Source organism: Oncorhynchus mykiss, chromosome 23, assembly GCF_013265735.2.
Source record: "Oncorhynchus mykiss isolate Arlee chromosome 23, USDA_OmykA_1.1, whole genome shotgun sequence".
In the NCBI taxonomy this organism is placed as follows: Eukaryota; Metazoa; Chordata; class Actinopteri; order Salmoniformes; family Salmonidae; genus Oncorhynchus; species Oncorhynchus mykiss.
The window spans coordinates 30,369,305-30,388,553 of record NC_048587.1 but is presented as its reverse complement, the minus strand read 5'-3'; the positions used below and the strand labels follow the sequence as shown (position 1 = coordinate 30,388,553).

The following is a 19,249-nucleotide window of genomic DNA, read 5'->3' as shown; positions in this document are numbered from 1 at the left end:
AAGAACAGCCCCAAAGCATGATGTTTCCACCCCCATGCTTCACAGTAGGTATGGTGTTCTTTGGATGCAACTCAGCAATCTTTGTCCTCCAAACACGACGAGTTGAGTTTACCAAAAAGTTATATTTTGGTTTCATCTGACCATATGACATTCTCCCAATCTTCCTCTGGATCATCCAAATGCTCTCCAGCAAACTTCAGACGGGCCTGGACATGTACTGGCTTAAGCAGGGGGACACGTCTGGCACTGCAGGATTTGAGTCCCTGGCGGTGTAGTGTGTTACTTATGGTAGGCTTTGTTACTTTGGTCCCAGCTCCCTGCAGGTCATTCACTAGTTCCCCCCGTGTGGTTCTGGGATTTTTGCTCACCGTTCTTGTGATCATTTTGACCCCACGGGGTGAGATCTTGTGTGGAGCCCCAGACCGAGGGAGATTATCAGTGGTATTGTATGTCTTCCATTTTCTAATAATTGCTCCCACAGATGATTTCTTCAAACCAAGCTGCTTACCTATTGCAGATTCAGTCTTCCCAGCCTGGTGCAGGTCTACAATTTTGTTTCTGGTGTCCTTTGACAGCTCTTTGGTCTTGGCCATAGTGGAGTTTTGAGTGTGACTGTTTAAGGTTGTGGACAGGTGTCTTTTATACTGAGAAGAAGTTCAAACAGGTGCCATTAATACAGGTAACGAGTGGAGGACAAAGGAGCCTCTTAAAGAAGAAGTTACAGGTCTGTGAGAGCCAGAAATCTAGCTTGTTTGTAGGTGACCAAATACTTATTTTCCACCATAATTTGTAAATAAATTCATTAAAAGTCCTACAATGTGATTTTCTGGATTTTTTTCTCTCATTTCGTCTGTCATAGTTGAAGTGTACCTATGATGATGATGATGATGATGACGATGATCTTTTTAAGTGGGAGAACTTGCACAATTGGTGGCTGACTAAATACTTTTTTTGCCCCACTGTATACAGTATGTACTTCAGAAGTGTCTTTGAAAGCACGGACGTTTTAAAGCTTACTTACAGTACATAAATGTTTATATGGAGAGTAAATGCACCTCCATAGAGGCTTTTTGAGCTAACTTTGTCCTCTAAACTGACCAAACGCCCTCACTTTCTTGTTAAAGTGCCTATGCTGCACATGTTAGTGTTCAGTGAATGCATTAAGCAGATATAAATTGTGTTTGGCCCTGGGGGCCTTTATGTTGGGGCTATGGGATGAACAGACGTTTGCCTCTCCTTAGGCTTAGGGGCTTTACTCTTTGTCGTCAGCCAACCACCTGCTTTTGTCAGACAGTCCGACGGGTTCCAATATGGCTGCCACCCGCAGCCCTCTCCCTTCTCTGATAGACTGAACAAAGGCACGTTTGCTAAAATGTAATGCTTGCAAAATGTCACTCTTTGGTTGGAAGGCCTGAGTCAGAGTGCGGCTTTCAATAGATGAAGTGAAGAGGGTGTACGTGATAAGGGCTTACAGCACCATGATAAACACACTTTTTCAACTCAAGCCTTGATAACCTCGGCAGCTCTTGATAACCTTTGCTCAATAACACTAATTTTCAATCCAAAAATACCCCATTGTCCTAAAGTTGGGAATCATTTCTCTCTAAATGAAAAACCGTAAATGTATCCCCACCCTCTAATCCATTAAATAATGAATAAGCTGGCTATTAGATTAAGAGTCAGTGGCTGTCTAAGAAAGTGTTGGAGAGCATTACCTCCCACTGCCAAGAGAATGAATTAAGTAATGAGTAATAAATGTCTACTTTATTTATGTGTTGTTTAGGTGGATGGATGTAACAGCGCTTACTTATACTACTGATTAATGTTATCAATAGCAGCCAAGTATTCTATAAGGGACTTTACAATGTGTCTAAATACGCTGAACAAAAATAAACAAAACGTGAAACAATTTCAAAGATTTACCGTTCATGTAAGGAAATCAGTCTATTGAAAAAAAATATCCATTAGGCCCTAATCTATGGATTTCACATTAATACATATATGGATCTGTTGGTCACAAATACCTTAAAAAATATAGGGGCATAGATCAGAAAAACAGTCAGTATCTGGTGTGACCACCATTTGCCTCATGCAGCGCGACACATCTCCTTTGCATAGAGTTGATCGGGCTGTTGATTTTGGCCTGTGGAATGTTGTCCCACTCCTCTTCAATGGCTGGGCGAAGATGCTGGATATTGGCGGGAACTGGAACACACTGTCTTACACCTCGACCCAGAGCATCCCGAACATGCTCAATGGGTGGTGAGTATGTAGGCCATGGAAGAACTGGGCTATTTTCAGGTTCCAGGAATTGTGTACAGATCCTTGCGACATGGGGCCATGCATGAACATGCTGAAACATGAGGTGATGGCAGCAGATGCAATTGTGTTTGTTGTCTGTAGCTTATGCCTGCTCATACTATAACCCCACTGCCACCTTGGAACGCTCTGCTCACAATGTTGACACCAGCAAACCTATTGCCCACACAACGCCATCAGCACGGAACAGTTGAAACCGGGATTCATCCATGAACAGCTCACTTCTCCAGCGTGCCAGTCGCCATCCAAGACTTCAGTTACGAAGTCAAACCGCAGTCAGGTTAAGACCCTGGTGAGGACGACGAGCTTCCCTGAGACGGTTTCTGACAGTTTGTGCAGAAATTGTTTGGATGTGCAAACCCACAGTTTCATCAGCTGTCCGGGTATCTCGTCTCAGAAGCTCTAAGCAGGTGAAGAAGCCTGATGTGGACATTCCTGCAGTCAGCATGCCAATTGCACGCTCCCTCAAAACTTGAGACATCTGTGGCATTGTGTTGCGTGACAAAACTGCACATTTTAGAGTGGCCTGTTATTGTCCCCAGCACAAGTTGCACCTGTGTTTTGATCCTACTGTTTAATCAGATTATTGATATGCCAGACCTGTCAGGTGGAAGGATTTTCTTGGCTAAGGAGAAATGCTCACTAACAAGGATGTAAACACATTTTTTGTGTGTATGGAACATTTCTGGGATCTTTTATTTCAGCTCATGAAACATGGGACCAACACTTTACATGTTTCATTTATATTTTTGTTCAGTGTAAATGTGTCTAAATAATCTCTCTCTCTCGGTCTCATTCTCCCCTTCTAGCTCAGAACTGTTCGGGCCTGAGGACGTGTGGCCAGTGTTTGGATCAGGCAGAATGTGGCTGGTGTGGAGACCCCACTAACACAGGGAAAGGCCAGTGTATGGAGGGTTCATACCGCGGGCCCATGAAGAGCCCCTCCAGACAGACCAGAGAAAGGGAGAGTTCCCGAGACATGTTACTGGAGCCTGGTCTTTGCCCTAGAGATAAAGGGTTCGACTGGGCCTACATCCACTGCCCTGGTGAGTCAACACACACACACACACACACACACACACACACACACACACACACACACACACAGAGAGAAAAACGCATGCATGCATACACATAGGTACGTCGACCCATGTAACTACGCTCACACAAAAACTCATTACAACTCCCATCATGTAGCACCTCAATGCAACCATAAATAAACATAAATACATTCACATGTTTATTTTATTCCTTTGGCTTCGGACATAAAGCTATACACCCCCTCCACATAACAACACTCATTGTTAACCTCGCTCTCTTTCCCAGCCTGCCAGTGTAATGGCCACAGTACCTGTGTCAATGGCAGTGCTTGTGAGCAGTGCAGGAACTTGACCACTGGACTGCAGTGCCAGACCTGCATGCCTGGTTACCATGGAGACCCCACTAACGGTGGGAAGTGCCAGGGTAAGTACAGGGATGGGTGCAGTGCAGCAGAGTGGAATGGAAGGGGCAGTGTGTAAAGGTTTTGGCTCAGATCTGTGCATCCTCCGTGAAGGACACTGTTTGAATGTGTTTGAACAACAGTAGAGCCAGAAACGACACATGTATTTCTGACTGTGTTGAAAGGTGTAGTAGACAGGCGCTTGAGCAGCTCTGTGTTTAATCAGAGTTCTATCAACTCCTACAGTATTTCAATCCTGTCCAGTCCAGTGGTCACAATCGTTTTGAAATCTCTCAGTATGAAATGGAAAGAAAGAGCAAGGTGAATAACAGAGAGGGCCAGAAAGAGAGATGGGAAGAAAGAGGATGGAAAGAGGAAACAGATATCTGAAGACTCTAATAGTAAGATAGAAAGAGTAGGAGAAAGTGAGTGAGCGTGAGAGAGAGGAAGGTGTAATAACATCATTCTCCGGCTGACAGATGTGCTTTTTCCCCGCGTGGCGCGTGACATTAAATCACATTTAATCATTTTCTTATTTCCTGAAGTTGACTGCAGCCCCCGCCGCTGGCGACGAGCACAGAGCCGTGCACGTTTGATAGATGCGCACCCCTCTGCGTCTCCCGGGGATACGCTCACCCCCTCTCATACTCCCTCTCTCCTCCCTTCTGTCTTTCCTCCCTCCATCACCCTCCCTCCCTCCAACAGATTTAACGCTGTCATGATTAAATGCAATTTATTAACTCCCGTCCGTCAGTTGTATACCTCCCCACCACGGCCGCTTGTTTAACAGGCTGACTCTTGAGGAGTGTGCTTGTGGAGGCTGTTTCACTCCTCAGTCTTGCAGGATAGAAAGATTTACCTGGGCATTAATGGCTCTAAGTCACTGATCTGTACTGGATTAGGCTCCAAATGGGATTTCTCTCCTCATGTCTTTACATTGTGGAGGGGCGGGGGAGTTGGAGGAGTAGACATCAGACCGAGAGAGCGATTTGAAGGGGGGCGGGGGGGGCGAGACAGCACGTCAACAAGGCATCAAACTAAAATATGAGGAATGCGGAGCTGCCCTTGGAGTGAGAATGGAAGATAGAATGATAACGGGAGATGGCGGATAGACATGAGGAGGAGAGATTGCCTGGTCTGGTGTCCCCGGCCGTGATAGATGAAGACATTGTGCAATGTGAGAGGGGGCAGTGTGTGTGTTTGAAGGAGTGTGTGTGTGTATGCAGCACTTACATGGTGAGGACAATAGCCCTCCAAGACTCACTGACAGGTTTGTGTCTGGTATTGCATGTTTGTGTGTGTTTGAAGGAGTGTGATGACTGCAATGAGTTCTCCTTGTGGAGACACTGAAACCATCTGCTCACCCTGTCCAGCCTAGCCCAGTCTAGCACCGCACAGTACGGCGTGGCTTGACTCGCTGCAACACACCTCTCTCTGGGGCTGAGAGTACTTTGAGTGGGAGAGAGAGAAACTCTTAGCACTAGCCTGTGGTGGGCTGTGCATATGAATGGGCTTTTGAAAGAGACCAGCATGGTGACATAACATGTTGTGCTGTGGTTGTAGAGATTTGATAGAGCTTGGTGAGGGAATTTACTGTACAATAGCAAAACTTACAATCCCAGACACTTTGTTGACTACAATACCAAAATGTACAATACCAGGCACTTTCTGATGACTACAATACCAAAATGTACAATACCAGACCCTTTCTGTTGACTGCAATACCAGACACATTCTGTTGACTGCAATACCAAAACGTACAATACCAGGCACTTTCTGATGACTACAATACCAAAACGTACAATACCAGGCACTTTCTGTTGACTACAATACCAAAACGTACAATACCAGACCCTTTCTGTTGACTGCAATACCAGACACATTCTGTTGACTGCAATACCAAAACGTACAATACCAGACCCTTTGTTGACTACAATACCAAAACGTACAATACCAGACCCTTTCTGTTGACTACAATACCAAAACGTACAATACCAGACCCTTTCTGTTGACTGCAATACCAGACACATTCTGTTGACTGCAATACCAAAACGTACAATACCAGACCCTTTCTGTTGACTGCAATACCAAAATGTACAATACCAGGCACTTTCTGTTGACTACAATACCAAAACGTACAATACCAGACCCTTTCTGTTGACTACAATACCAAAACGTACAATACCAGACCCTTTCTGTTGACTGCAATACCAGACACATTCTGTTGACTGCAATACCAAAACGTACAATACCAGACCCTTTCTGTTGACTGCAATACCAAAACGTACAATACCAGGCACTTTCTGATGACTACAATACCAAAACGTACAATACCAGGCACTTTCTGTTGACTACAATACCAAAACGTACAATACCAGACCCTTTCTGTTGACTACAATACCAAAACGTACAATACCAGACACTTTCTGTTGACTACAATACCAAAATGTATAATACCAGACACTTTCTGTTGACTGCAATACCAGACACTTTCTGTTGACTACAATACCAAAATGTACAAGTAAGGCATCCAGTGTTGCCTGATCCACTGTAAACCTGGTTGATGCAATGTGCCAAAGTTAGCATTTGCTCTTGTGTTATGGTAGCCATGACTAAATCTGTTTCTCCTTAACTACAGCTGTAGTAGTACTTCTGGGAACTTCTGGTTGCCCTACTTAGTTCTCTGTGCCAGTGTAATAAGTCTGACTTCCAGTGTGTTTTTGTACGCTAACTGCACTGTAGGTACACAGTCACACAGAAGACACACAGGGAGCCCCAGCAAGCTGTTGGTTGTTGTTCTTTTAGTCTGCCTCTCTCCATCTCTTTATTCCTCCCTCTCCTTGCATGAAGCCAGCACTGCAGAGTTCAAATCAAATGTTTTTTTATTGCTTTTGGATATGGCACACTGTGCTAGCCTGGTAAATTCCATTACAGACCGTAGTAGAGCCCCTTTAGCCAACTCGTCCTCCACAGGCCCGGAGTCTCTACATGTGATGTAGAGACATGTCTGTCTGTCGGTTGGTTGGGTGGTCTGTCTGTCAGTCTCTCGCTTTCTGTCTGTTTGTCTGTCTGTATTTTTGTTTTTCTCTCTCCCTGCCTGTTTGTTTAATGGTCTCCAACCGTGAATGGCTTGTTGTTTTTCTGTTGTGGTTTTGTGCTCTCATTGACGCCTAAATTGCTCTTGAGGGGATTCATAAATTCATATTGTGTTGTGTTGTTTGCCCGCAAACCTTTCTGTGTAATGGTATTCAAATCTCACAGTGTTCCCCAAACCACTAAGATCTCATGCAGAATTTTCTTGTTATTGCCTTTCATTAATCTTGCATGCAGGAGTAGCCTACTTCAACATCCTTTCCCCTTTTTTCTAGACTTTTTGGTTCACCCTCTCTCTTCTGCTTTCACCTTCTCCCCGGTTCTCTCTTCATCTCTCGAAACACATATGGGTTGTTCCATGTCATTTCAGCAAGCCATGGCCCCCACCATCTCTGATTGTTCTGAAATAGTTTCTGCCGTTAGAAACATTATTAGCATTATTAGATTAGCATTCCTGCACATTAGCATTAGCATTTATTGGTGAAACAGAGAGGACACATGTTATGTACCAAAAACAAGTATCATCTGATACCCATAGACTTCCAGTCATTGCGCTAACGCCAGTTAGCATTGGCTCTCGAAACTACCTCTAAATTCCTTCATACTGGACACAGAGACATCTCACTGTGACTCTTGCCAAAATTCAGAGGTATCCCATAAGGCACCAACCACTGCAAGTGGTCACCAATATCTTTTGTAGCGTCATCACTGCAATAAAAAATGCGCTGAAGAAAGAAGATAAAGTGAAACGAGGAATGAGTAGTGCTCCAGCGTTTTTCAAATGATTTTAATTTGAGATGTATTTGGGCAAATGCATTGTTCTAACAGTAAACTTTAACTCTACATTTATAAATCATTATCATTTAAAAGGTTCAGTCATGAATTAACATTGAAGGGGGTCAAAATGATTCACACTTATTTTACCTAATAGCAGGAACAGCACCATCTAGTGGTCAGCCTCTGGTAATATCAGGTTGTATGACAACTTCAATGACACATTTCTCTGAAAAGGGGAAAATAACCATCACAAAATTCACTGAGAATAGATACATAGTATGAAGAAGCAATACTCCTAGCCGCAGCTTCACACTAGTGAACTGATACAGTATACTGGCCATTGGGGTGGGCTTGGTGTGTGGTTTGGGGGTCCGTGGGTTGCTTTTGACCATTGCTTAATCATTATTAAGAAGAGGTTTGGTCCAAATTGCATGCTGGGTACTATATTTACTGACTATTATATGAATGAAACATATTGAAATGGCCAATTTGGGTGCAATCAATTAGCTTAATTTCTATAGAGTTCATATGTTCTTTCAACAAAATAATGTTGCAGGGATGCTTATCTTATCTGTTTCTAACCACAGAAAGGATTTAAGAACAATCTAAGATGGTGGATGTTGAAATCCTCTTTCTTGTGCTTTTTGAGATGGAACGACCCATATAGTACACACACACACACACACACACACACCCCCTTTGGCAGTGGCGGGGTATAAATTAGTGGCTGTCATGTTGAGTGTGGAAGGACGCTGTTGTGTGTGAACCCATGCAGAATGTGAATGCTTGAGTCAGTGTACTGTACATTTGTATTAATGCCTACATCATGTGAAAAAAAATGTGTGTATGCGTACCAGGGCCATGAAGGCACATGCCGGTAGAGCACCCTTCCCAGCAGCCTCATGCTGTCCAGTCAATCCCACTCCAGCGGCCGTATTTCTGGTCACTGCTCATACACTCACACACACACACACAGCGCTCTGATCTGGAAAAGTAATCTACTGCTGTAGGATTGCATACCTGTTAGCCAACCTGATGTCGAGTGGTGGAAGTTGAATTATTATGCGTCTCGTTACCATGTCAAAACCGCAGGTCAAGTTTAGCAGATACGTCAACCTGAAAGTGATGCCCTCCTATTATACACTAATCTGCTGAGTGTGGAGAGTAGGCCTGTCTCTCACTCTTTCCCTCTATATTCAAGACCTTATTGATGTCAGAGAGGTCATGAGCCTTTATCTGCCTTCATAGCCCTTGACCTTACACGATCATTAAAACCAGAATAGCAAGTCCCTTTTATCTCAACAAACTGCCGACTCCTCACAATCTAACAAAGGCAAGATAGAAGACCAAACCCAAACCCTCTTTACCAGAAAATGATTAGTTCTCAGAAGAGATAGCTATTTAATGCTTAGCGTGAAACTATGGTAGCTTTAGTTCTTGCCCTAGCACTACACAGCTGATTCAAATAATCAAAGCTTGATGATGAATTGGTTATTTGAATCAACTGTGTAGTGCTAGGGCAAAAACCAAAACTTCCATCCAGGGGGGCCCCAGGACCGAGTTTGTGAAACCGGGCTAAATCTATCCTAGTGAGAAAGAAGCTTTGCTGATATTTAGCACCACTCCTGTCTGGTTCTAACTTTGTTGAAGATGTTTAATTAGATGGAGATCCTCAATTGAAACACCAACACTCCCATCGGTGCCGCCTCCCAAACAGGAGAATCTGGAGCTGTAATTCCACCATATGCTAGAGACACGTACAGATCTCTTCTCAGGGCCAGGGGAGAAGCCTACTCGCTCACAGTGGAAATTCATGGATTCTAAAGTGCTTATGGTAGAAAACAGGGCCCGGAAGGTTGTGTGGGTGTACAGTCACTTATTGAGGTTACAATGTCCATTTAGTTTTTTTATCTAGACAATGTGAAAAATCTATTTAGAAAAGTCTCTGTCGGGGGGCCGTGTGTGCTTATTCATGATAACATATCATAGGTGTGTTACACTGGATGTGCGTACTTGTCCTGTTTCAAGTAGCGTTTTAGGAACTAAATGCTAAATCACAGTGTTCAGATATGCTATCTTAATCCTGCAACAACAGGAAATGTGAATCATGTAGATTATACTTAATGGCCATTTTTGTAGGGGTTGATACTTTTGTCATTCGGGCAAATCAATAAATATTTTGTGGAAATTACAAACTTTAGATACCTTTTTAAACTTGAATACACTACTATTTGCATTTCCTGCCGCGCAGGACAATTTTCTGCAACAACAAAGTGATCAAATGACGATAAATCTATATGGTTTAGATTTATGAAGTAGGTAGAAAATTATATCCTTCCAAAAGGGATCGGATTAGACAAATAGCTTGATTTAAAAACAAACATCAATCAAAAAACAATGTAATTGTCTTCAAACAAAGATCAACATGATCTATCAGAGAAGGATCAGAACAGCTTGCCCCTCGCTTCTCCATTCCTGTCCATCATCGCCTCCATTTAGTCTTTCTGGCATCTCCATTAGGGCTCACTGGACATCTTGCTGCCCCCCTCCTTATGTCATAGGCAATGCTCAGTGACACTTAATCATGTTTAGCCGGGCATCGTTTGTGATCCACATGGGTTATTAGGTTTACCTTCATTACTGAAGGATTTGTGAAGGTCGTGCTCTTTACAGACAGACCGCTCTACAATTACCTGTGTATCGTCTGCCTAGAAGTCCTTTGTCAACTGGAGATAGAGATTTGGTAGGTCTATTTTAAATCCAAAATAAAGAATTTACCCTCAATTTCAGAGAAGAGGGTTGATGCGTTATAGTCAGTGTCTCTGTTTGCAACGTGTGAGACCTGCACATACAGTGTTGCTGGTTTAGATTCCATGATTTCAGAGGAAGGCCCCAAAAAAATTCTCAGAAAGACTCCAGTCACCCCAGTCACACTCATAGACTGTTCTCTCTGGTACCGCACGGCAAGTGGTACCGGAGCACCAAATCTAGGTCCAAAAGGCTCCTTAACAGCTTCTACCCCCAAGCCATAAGATGGATGAACAATTAATCAAATGCCCCCTCCCCCTTTGTTTTTACACTGCTGCTACTCACTGTTTATTATCTATGCATAGTCACTTTACCCCTACCTACATGTACTAATGACCTCGACTAACCAGTACCCCACACATTGACTCAGTACCGGTACCCTGTATATTATTTAATTTATTTTATTTTATTTAGTAAATATTTTCTTAACTCTATTTTCTAAAAACTGCATTGTTGTTTACGGGCTTGTAAGTAAGCATTTCACGGTATTGTATTCAGAGCATGTGACAAAATACAATTTTATTTTATTTGATATTTTGATATTATATTTGAAGTGTGTTAATGCTGTTGTGCCAATACATCTCTTCAGCAGCACAGAGGAGGCTTAACTCAGGCGATCCTGAACACTAGGCACACCATGCTGCCTGCCAACATCAGTCAGTACAGTATAATCTCGCCCCTTTGACTGCTTCGAAGGACAGGAGAAAGGAACTGTAAAATGCTGGCACATTTACATTTCTGTGCCTGGTTCCAATTCAATTATTTTATTCATGACATGATTATTTGAACTTGTCATTTGCTGGCAGGCCTATGGAGATTAATGGAGAGGAGGTTGAAAGGCTGGCCGGGGAGATGAACAGTCAGAGGAGCGAACCAAACAGGCCTGCTGTGTCTTCAAATACCTGCAAAGCTTTATGTTTACTAGGAACACACATGTACACTGAGAATACCAAACATTAGGAACACCTTCCTAATATTGAGTGTCAAAAGTGGTCCACAGGGATGCTGGTCCATGTAGACTCCAATGCTTCCCACTGTCCTTTGGGTGGTGGACCATACCCAGGGAAAATTGTTGATCGTGAAAAACCCAGCAGCGTTGCAATTCACCCTCTGTATGGCACACATACACAATCCATTTCTCAATTATCTCAAGGCTTAAAAATATTTCTTTAATCTGTCTCCTCCCCTTCATCTACACTCATTTGAAATTGATTTAACAAGTGACATCAAGACGGGATCATACCTTTCATCTGGATTCACCTGGTCAGTCTGTGTCATGGAAAGAGCAGGTGTCCTTAATGTTTTGTACACTCAGTGTAGAAAGACCTCTGTCCCCCTCCTCACCCATACTCCAGATATAGTTACGGCAGGGGTGGAAGGCAGGCTCACCTGCTCTCCTGGCTAGTAAAAACAACTCAAGTACCATTCCTGTTCTGATGGAACTCTGAGTGTTAGCAGGCCGAACCCTTCTAATATTGCACAGTGGTGGGTGCTACATGCCACTACCGTTGTTTCAACTCCTCCTCTTCAAATCAAAGAGATCAGTCAATAATGTTGATGCCTGGCTTTTGACACCTCAACAGATCAAGTAGGATATAATTCATGTTGAACCTGAGCCATTGTCCTGTCACACCCTTATTAAACTCCTCTACCCTGATGTGTAGAAGTCTCAGCCTATAGGTTAAGGTGTAGTGGGTGTAGCTGAGGGTATATCAGCCTGGTGGTTCCTATAGAAACCTCCGGCAGTATTATTTTCCACTGTGGAGCTCCAGCTAAACACAGAGGAAGATTTAAGTGTCAATTAGAGCGCTGACAAGCAGTGACGGCTGGCAGGGGTCAGCTCCTCACAATTTAAAAGAGACATGGAAAGGGAGGAGATGGGAGGTGGAGGGGATTGGGGAGAACAGAAAAGTGAGAGGGGGGGGGTAGATGGTTAAGCGAGGCGTGGTCAGTGTAGTGCAAGGAAAATGATTTATTCCTTTGGATTGAGGTTGTTGCTTTAGCTTTTGTCTTGTGAGATGAATAGTAAATCGTCAATTAGAAGAAGTTAATTTATTACCATGGTCATCCATGAAATAAACTTGCCGACCAAGTACTAGGTTCAAGATTTCAGTCAATGCTTTGGTCTCTATAGCTAGGTTTTCATCCAATTGATGACAGATTTTCATGCTAATATTCTAATTCCGCATAATGTTTGAGATCATTTTTACTTATCAAATGTCAGCCAAGCATCGATCATTATGTCACCAGACTAAGACCCTAGATATTTATTGGAAAGGAGCATCAAGTTCATCAGGGGTGCAGGCTTATTCTCCTCCTGTACTCCCTGTTCACCCACGACTGCGTGCCCAAGCACAACTTCAACAGCCTGACAACACAACAGTGGTAGGCTTGATCACCGACAACAATGAGACAGCCTATAGGGAGGTCAGAGACCTGTCAGTGTCTTGCCAGGACAACAATCTCTCCCTTAATGTGAGAAAGACAAAGGAGCTGATCGTGGACTACCGGAAAAGGAGGGCAGAACAGGCCCCCATTAACATCAACAGGGCTGAAGTGGAGAGGTTCCAGAGTTTCAAGTTCTTTGGTGTCCACATCACCAACAAACTATATCATGGTCCAAACACACCAAGACAGTTGTGAGATGGCACGACGACACCTTTTCCCCCTCAGGAGACTGAAACGATTTGGCATGGGTCCCCAGTTACACCATCGAGAGCATCACCGCCTGGTATGGCAACTGCTAGGCATCTGACCGTAAGGCGTTACAGAGGGTAGTGTGTACGGCCCAGTACCCAGTACATCACTGGGGCCAAGCTTCCTGCCATCCAGGACCTATATAACAGGCTGTGTCAGAGGAAGGCCCACAAATTGTGAAAGACTCCAGTCACCCAAGTCATAGACTGTTCTCTCCGCTACCACCCCCCTCTCGGTTTTTACACTGCTGCTACTCGCTGTTTATTATCTATGCATATTCATTTTACAAATTACCTTGACCAACTTGTACCCCACATTGACTCTGTACCGGTACCCCCTGTATATAGCCTCATTATTCTTATGTAATTTTCTTGTGTTACTTTTTGATTTGATTTGATTTTTTTTCTTTAGTTTATTTAGTAAATATTTTCTTAACTCTATTTCTTGAACTGTGGTGTTGTTTAAGGGCTTGTAAGTAAGCATTTCACAGTAAGGTCTACACCTGTTGTATTCGGCTGTAACGACATTCTTCCTCCTCTTCTGAGGAGGTGTAGCAGGGATCGGACCAAAACGCAGCTTGGTAAGTGTCCATAATGATTTATTACAAAAACAACTGAACACTCGAACAAAACAAAAAATCACGTGCATCAACGAAACAGTTCCGTGTGGTGACAAACACTGACTCGGAAAACAAACACCCACAACTCAAAAGTGAAACCCAGGCTACCTAAGTATGATTCTCAGAGACAACTAACGACAACTGCCTCTGATTGAGAACCATACTAGGCTGAACTCAAAACCCCAACATAGAGAAACACACAGACTGCCCACCCCAACTCACGCCCTGACCATACTAAATAAAGACAAAACAAAGGAAATAAAGGTCAGAACGTGACATCGGCTCATGTGACAAATACAATTAGATTTGATATTTTATTTGTGCACTTTCACCACCCTGTGAAGTTTATCATAACTTATTTCATTTGTAGCCTAATAAACTGCATGCTTTCTTGAGTCGTAGTGGTAGTACCACACCACATATCATCGCGTGACTCCAAGTTTATGATGGTTATTATATCAATATTTGCACATAAAGGTGTTTCCACCACCATTTCTCCCATAATTAGTTTTACTGACACAAAAAGATCTCACTTTGTCTATCGTATTTTTTGGGGGTACATTTGCAAAGTTTACAGACACATTTGCTGTTTCTATCAGGCCTGTCATGACATTTTTTACCGACATGTAGGTTGGATGGAAACCTGGTTTATGTAACACAATAATTAAAACAACCACACAACAACACACATGTCGATTCAAAATCGTATTTTCCCTAACCCTAAAAGGTGCTATGCAGAAATGGCCAGTTGCTAAAATTCTAATAGTTTGCCTAATATTAGTTTGTGAAAAACAAGCAAGTATAGTGAAGAGGATCATTGTACCATCTAAACTGCTGTGAAATATATATGTTCCATAACTTTAAATATTTTTTTGCTGTTTGAAGCTGGTGTACAAAACCGAAGGTAAATGACACAAAAGCTAAACTTAAGAATGGGAAGCATAGAAATAGAGCACATAGAACATATCTACCTCTTCTTAGACTTGCGTTCAATGAGAATGAAAGATCTATAACATTTCTATATGAATTTGGTCGGGTAGCCCAAAAAGTTGCATATTGCAGGTTTAACCTGTAATCAAAACCCTAAACCCTAAACCCAATTCCTAACCTTAACCCTTAACCCCAAATGTTAAAATAGCCCTTGTCCTAATGGGCATTTTCCTTGTTTTACTGTCCTTCTGGGACCTTTTTGTGATTTTTGGTTCCCACAAGGGTAGAAGAACCAACCAACACACACACACACACACACACGCACACACACGCACCATTGTAGTGTATGTGCATTAGATCTGCTGTCTCTTACGCACAGATGCAGGATGCAGTGGGGTGAGAAATTGTAGGCTCTGCAGAGGCTTGCACGAGGAATGGGAAATATGATTTATATCAAATCCGCTCGTTGGTTAGAGGATTCTTTTTTTTTGGTATCTTATTTTTGTGTTGTCAGCAGAAAATATGGTGTGTGATGCTTTTTCACATCCAATCCCCTCCCACGCATCAGAGTTTAGTGGCTCCTAATGTAATACTGTTTTCAAGGCATACTCAATCAAAAGAGGTTTTAGTGTGGTAAATAACTAGCAGTGACACATGCCATGTTGAATGAATGGATGAGCAGCCAAATGCAGGCATACCCACTGTAAATGTAATTGATCTAGCCAGGGAGCATATAAGGGGTTAGGGTACTGTTCCACCTTGTTAGAAATCAATCAGTTTCCAGCAGGTGACTTCAACTCTAGTCCTAGATGACTAGAAGGAGTCTTAGGCTAGTTTCTCCCTGGCGCTTAATTGTGTAATTTATTATATTGAGTCCACTCACCTGGATTCTCTGGCCTGAATCAATGGCTGATTTAACAGGCAAGGTTTTAAACAGGCAAACACTGAAGCCCTGTGAGCTGGTTACAGTGTTGAAATTAAATCTGCTAAATTGGCACTAAACTATTTTGAATCACATCAATGGGTTCTGCAATTACTTCTTAGTCCAGGATTTCTGCCCCGCAAAGCTACCTCGAAGACACTTTTTTTCCTCCTTTCATTTTTAGAACTTAGTCATATGTGTTAACCTCAGCAAAAGGAGGGCCCTAGAGGGACTGACAGTGAATGTCATTAGACACTACTGCTACCTGTATGCCACCATGCACCACACAGTGTTACACTATAGGGACACACAATCTAAGATGTGTCAAGTCTCACAGGACCAGAGTGTGCAGTATGGGAGGCTCAGGTGTGTCAGACCAGCCTTTGTAGCCAATCAGCTAGCTATCACAGCTTGTTGTCTCAGAACTTGGCTCAGAAGTGTGAGCTGCATTGTGTCTCCGCATTCTAAGAGATACATTGTGGTTTCTTCTGCTGGTATGTATAGATGTGTCAGTTGTTGAGAACTTTAGAAGCAGTCCCTGTAGACAACCACCGTTATGAAATAACAAGAGTAAAGTGAGGGTCAGGGCTGTGAGTCTGCTCATATGCATTCGCGTATGTACTGCACACTATATTGGTTTCTGCAAGCACACTGCTCTGCTCCTATTATGATAGTACATTTTATACAGATCCTAATTTAACCATAAATCATGTCAGTGTCTGCTCTGCAGAGAGAGGAGAGGAGCTCTACAGCTGCAGGCCCTGTCTCTACAGCACAGCCTACAAGAGCTAACCCCCTGTTAATACTATGCATACTAGACACTTTGGGAGTTTGACAATGTAGTCACAGAGCTATACATGCACTGGGCCAATGATCATTCATTCTGTTTATCCAATTTCTAGTTTCATTGTGGCAGCTATCAGATTTTCCTCGCATATTGGCAATGTATCATACATCATCTACACTAAGCCTGAATGTTAGAACATTCTTAATGCTTACATTGAGCCAGAGTACTGTATACAGTATTACATTAGTCCTAAACTGTCTGTGAAGCTAGGCATAATTCCAACTGAGTAAATCCCTTGTCTTACTGTTCTCAAAAACTTAAAATGCAAATACGGTATAGCTGAATCACAAAAATATATTTATACTTTTTTGTTTTTGGTATGACTGTGTGAGAGGAGGCATTTAATATTGTGTCTGTGTGTGTGAACAAGTATCTGGTTATGGAAGTGTGAGATGTGTTTGAGTATGTTTGATAGCGTGTTTATGTTATGCTGTAGTACAGATACCCCTAGGGCTGTGAGAGAGGGCAGTGTATCCTAATAAAATACCAAAACATCTCATTGTACAGAAAATACTAACTTTGCTGTCAAGGGAATAGTATCATGAAAAAATATTTACTGAGAGCTATCTTACATGGTCTCTGTGTCAGCTTCTTTAATTGGGTCAGTTACATCTGATTAAAGATGAAAAATACAATACATCTCTTTGTCAAACTTCTCTATTTGGCTTTGTTCAAAAGAGGGAGGGAGAGATGGATGGGGAGAGCTCCATTTGGGAATTTGCGCTGGGATGCACAGAGAGAGCTACCGCTCATAAAGCATATGCCCCAAAGATAAAAAGCTAACAAGCTGCACTGCCTTCCGACACAGAATCCTCATTGTATTTTCCCTGTTAATTCCATTATTTTGATCTCTCTGTGTTTCTCTGAAAATAGGACAGACAGTGGAAGCGAAGTGGCATGTCTCTACTGCTGCACTAGTTAGTTAGTGGTGCCTCCTACAGAACAGCAGTATGGAGAAGGACGAGGATGGTCTAGTTTTTCTTTCCAGTGTCCAGGACATCACAGTGGACCCTAAGGGTCTGTCTATACTTTATGTATGAAAGTCAAGTTTTAATGGGATATTTCTAAGGCTCTACGCAATGTGTTGTTTTTGTCCTGATGATTCGTCACTGGAACTGTTTGTTGTTGGTTTTGGCAACGTTTCTGAGAGAGTGAAAGTATTTGCCTATGTATTTTGAGAACAGACTGCTAGATCTGGAGTAATATCTGCCAAACTTCTGTAAGGAGCTGGATGAGTCAGAGATCATGCTACATTCACAGATTCTCTCTCTCGCTCCTGTGATTGCTCATATTTTTTCCTCATATTTTATCCATAGAAGGGTTCTTTGGATGAAGGATTATTGACATTTATTTGACATGGCATAATTGAGAAATACTCAATTAAAGTTAGACGATTTGTGATATTTTGGCTTACCCAGGCCTCCATAATGTTTCACAAATATTCCAACAATAAATTATTTCTCTCTTATGATTTAAGATACATGTAAAATACACTACATGGCAAAAGGTATGTGGACACCTGATCGTCGAACATCTCATTCCAAAATCATGGGCATTAACATGGAGTTGATCTGGGAAGGATTTCCACTATATGTTGGAACATTGCTGCAGGGACTTGCTTCCATTCATCCACAAGAGCATTAGTGAGGTCAGGCACCGATGTTGGTCGATTAGGCCTGGCTTGCAGTCGGCGTTCCAATTCTTCCCAAAGGTGTTCGATGGGTTTGACATCAGGGCTCTGTGCACTCCAGTCAAGTTTTTCCACACGGATCTCGACAAACCATTTCTATATGGACCTAGCTTTGTTCATGGAGGCATTGTCATGCTGAAACAGAAAAGGGTCTTCCCCAAACTGTTACCACAAAGTTGGAAGCACAGCATTGTCTAGAATGTCATTGAATGCTGGTGTTAAAATTTCCCTTCACTGGAACTAAGGGGCCTAACCTGAACCATGAAAAACAACCCCAGACCATTATTCCTCATCCACCAAACGTTACAGTTGGCACTATGCATTCGGGCAGGTAGTGTTCTTCTGGCATCCACCAAACCCAGATTTGTCCATCGGACTGTCAGATGGTGAAGCGTGATTCATCACCCCAGAGAACGCGTTCCCATTGCTCCACAGTCCAATGGCGGCGAGCTTTACACCAATCCAGCCGATGCTTGGCATTGCGCATAGTGATCTTAGGCTTGTGTGCGGCTTCTCTGCCATGGAAACCCATCTCAGGAAGCTCCCAACAAACAGTTATTGTGCTGACATGGCTTCCAAAGGCAGGTTGGAACTCTGTAGTGAGTGTTGCAACCGAGGACAGATCATTTTTACACGCTACGCACTTTAGTACCTAACAGTCCCATTCTGTGAGCTTGAATGTCCTAACGCTTGGCGGTGGAGCCGTTGTTGCTCCTAGACATTTCCACTTCACAATAACAGCACTTACGGGGCAGCTCTAGCAGGGCAGAATTTTGACAAACAGACTTGTTGGAAGAGTGGCATCCTATGACGGTGCCACGTTGAAAATAACTGAGCTCTTCAGTAAGGCCATTCTACTTCCAATGTTTGTCTATGGAGATTGCATGGCTGTGTGCTAGATTTTATACACCTGTCAGTAACGGGTGTGGCTGAAATAGCCGAATCCACTCATTTTAAGGGGTGTCCACATACTTTTGTGTAGTGTATATGTCAACAGCCCTTCCTCCAAAGGACCCTTCTATGGAATCATGTACTTAGACTCACTCATATAATGGCTTGAGAGTATTTTGGTCTCATTATGCCCTCTCTGCCCCAGGTTACCTTGA

General features: G+C 42.8%; 1 protein-coding gene across 4 annotated transcripts in view; it reads left to right on the top strand.

Annotated features, from left to right (window-relative positions):
* LOC110502559 (attractin-like protein 1) overlaps nt 1-19,249 on the top strand; it is a 349,969-nt gene that overhangs the window by 115,484 nt on the left and 215,236 nt on the right. For all 4 annotated transcript variants that reach the window (XM_036960140.1, XM_021580677.2, XM_036960141.1 and 1 more), the window contains exons 19-20: nt 3,129-3,365; nt 3,646-3,783. In XM_036960140.1, coding sequence (XP_036816035.1) covers nt 3,129-3,365; nt 3,646-3,783 — 375 coding nt within the window. The remainder of the gene's footprint in view (nt 1-3,128; nt 3,366-3,645; nt 3,784-19,249) is intronic.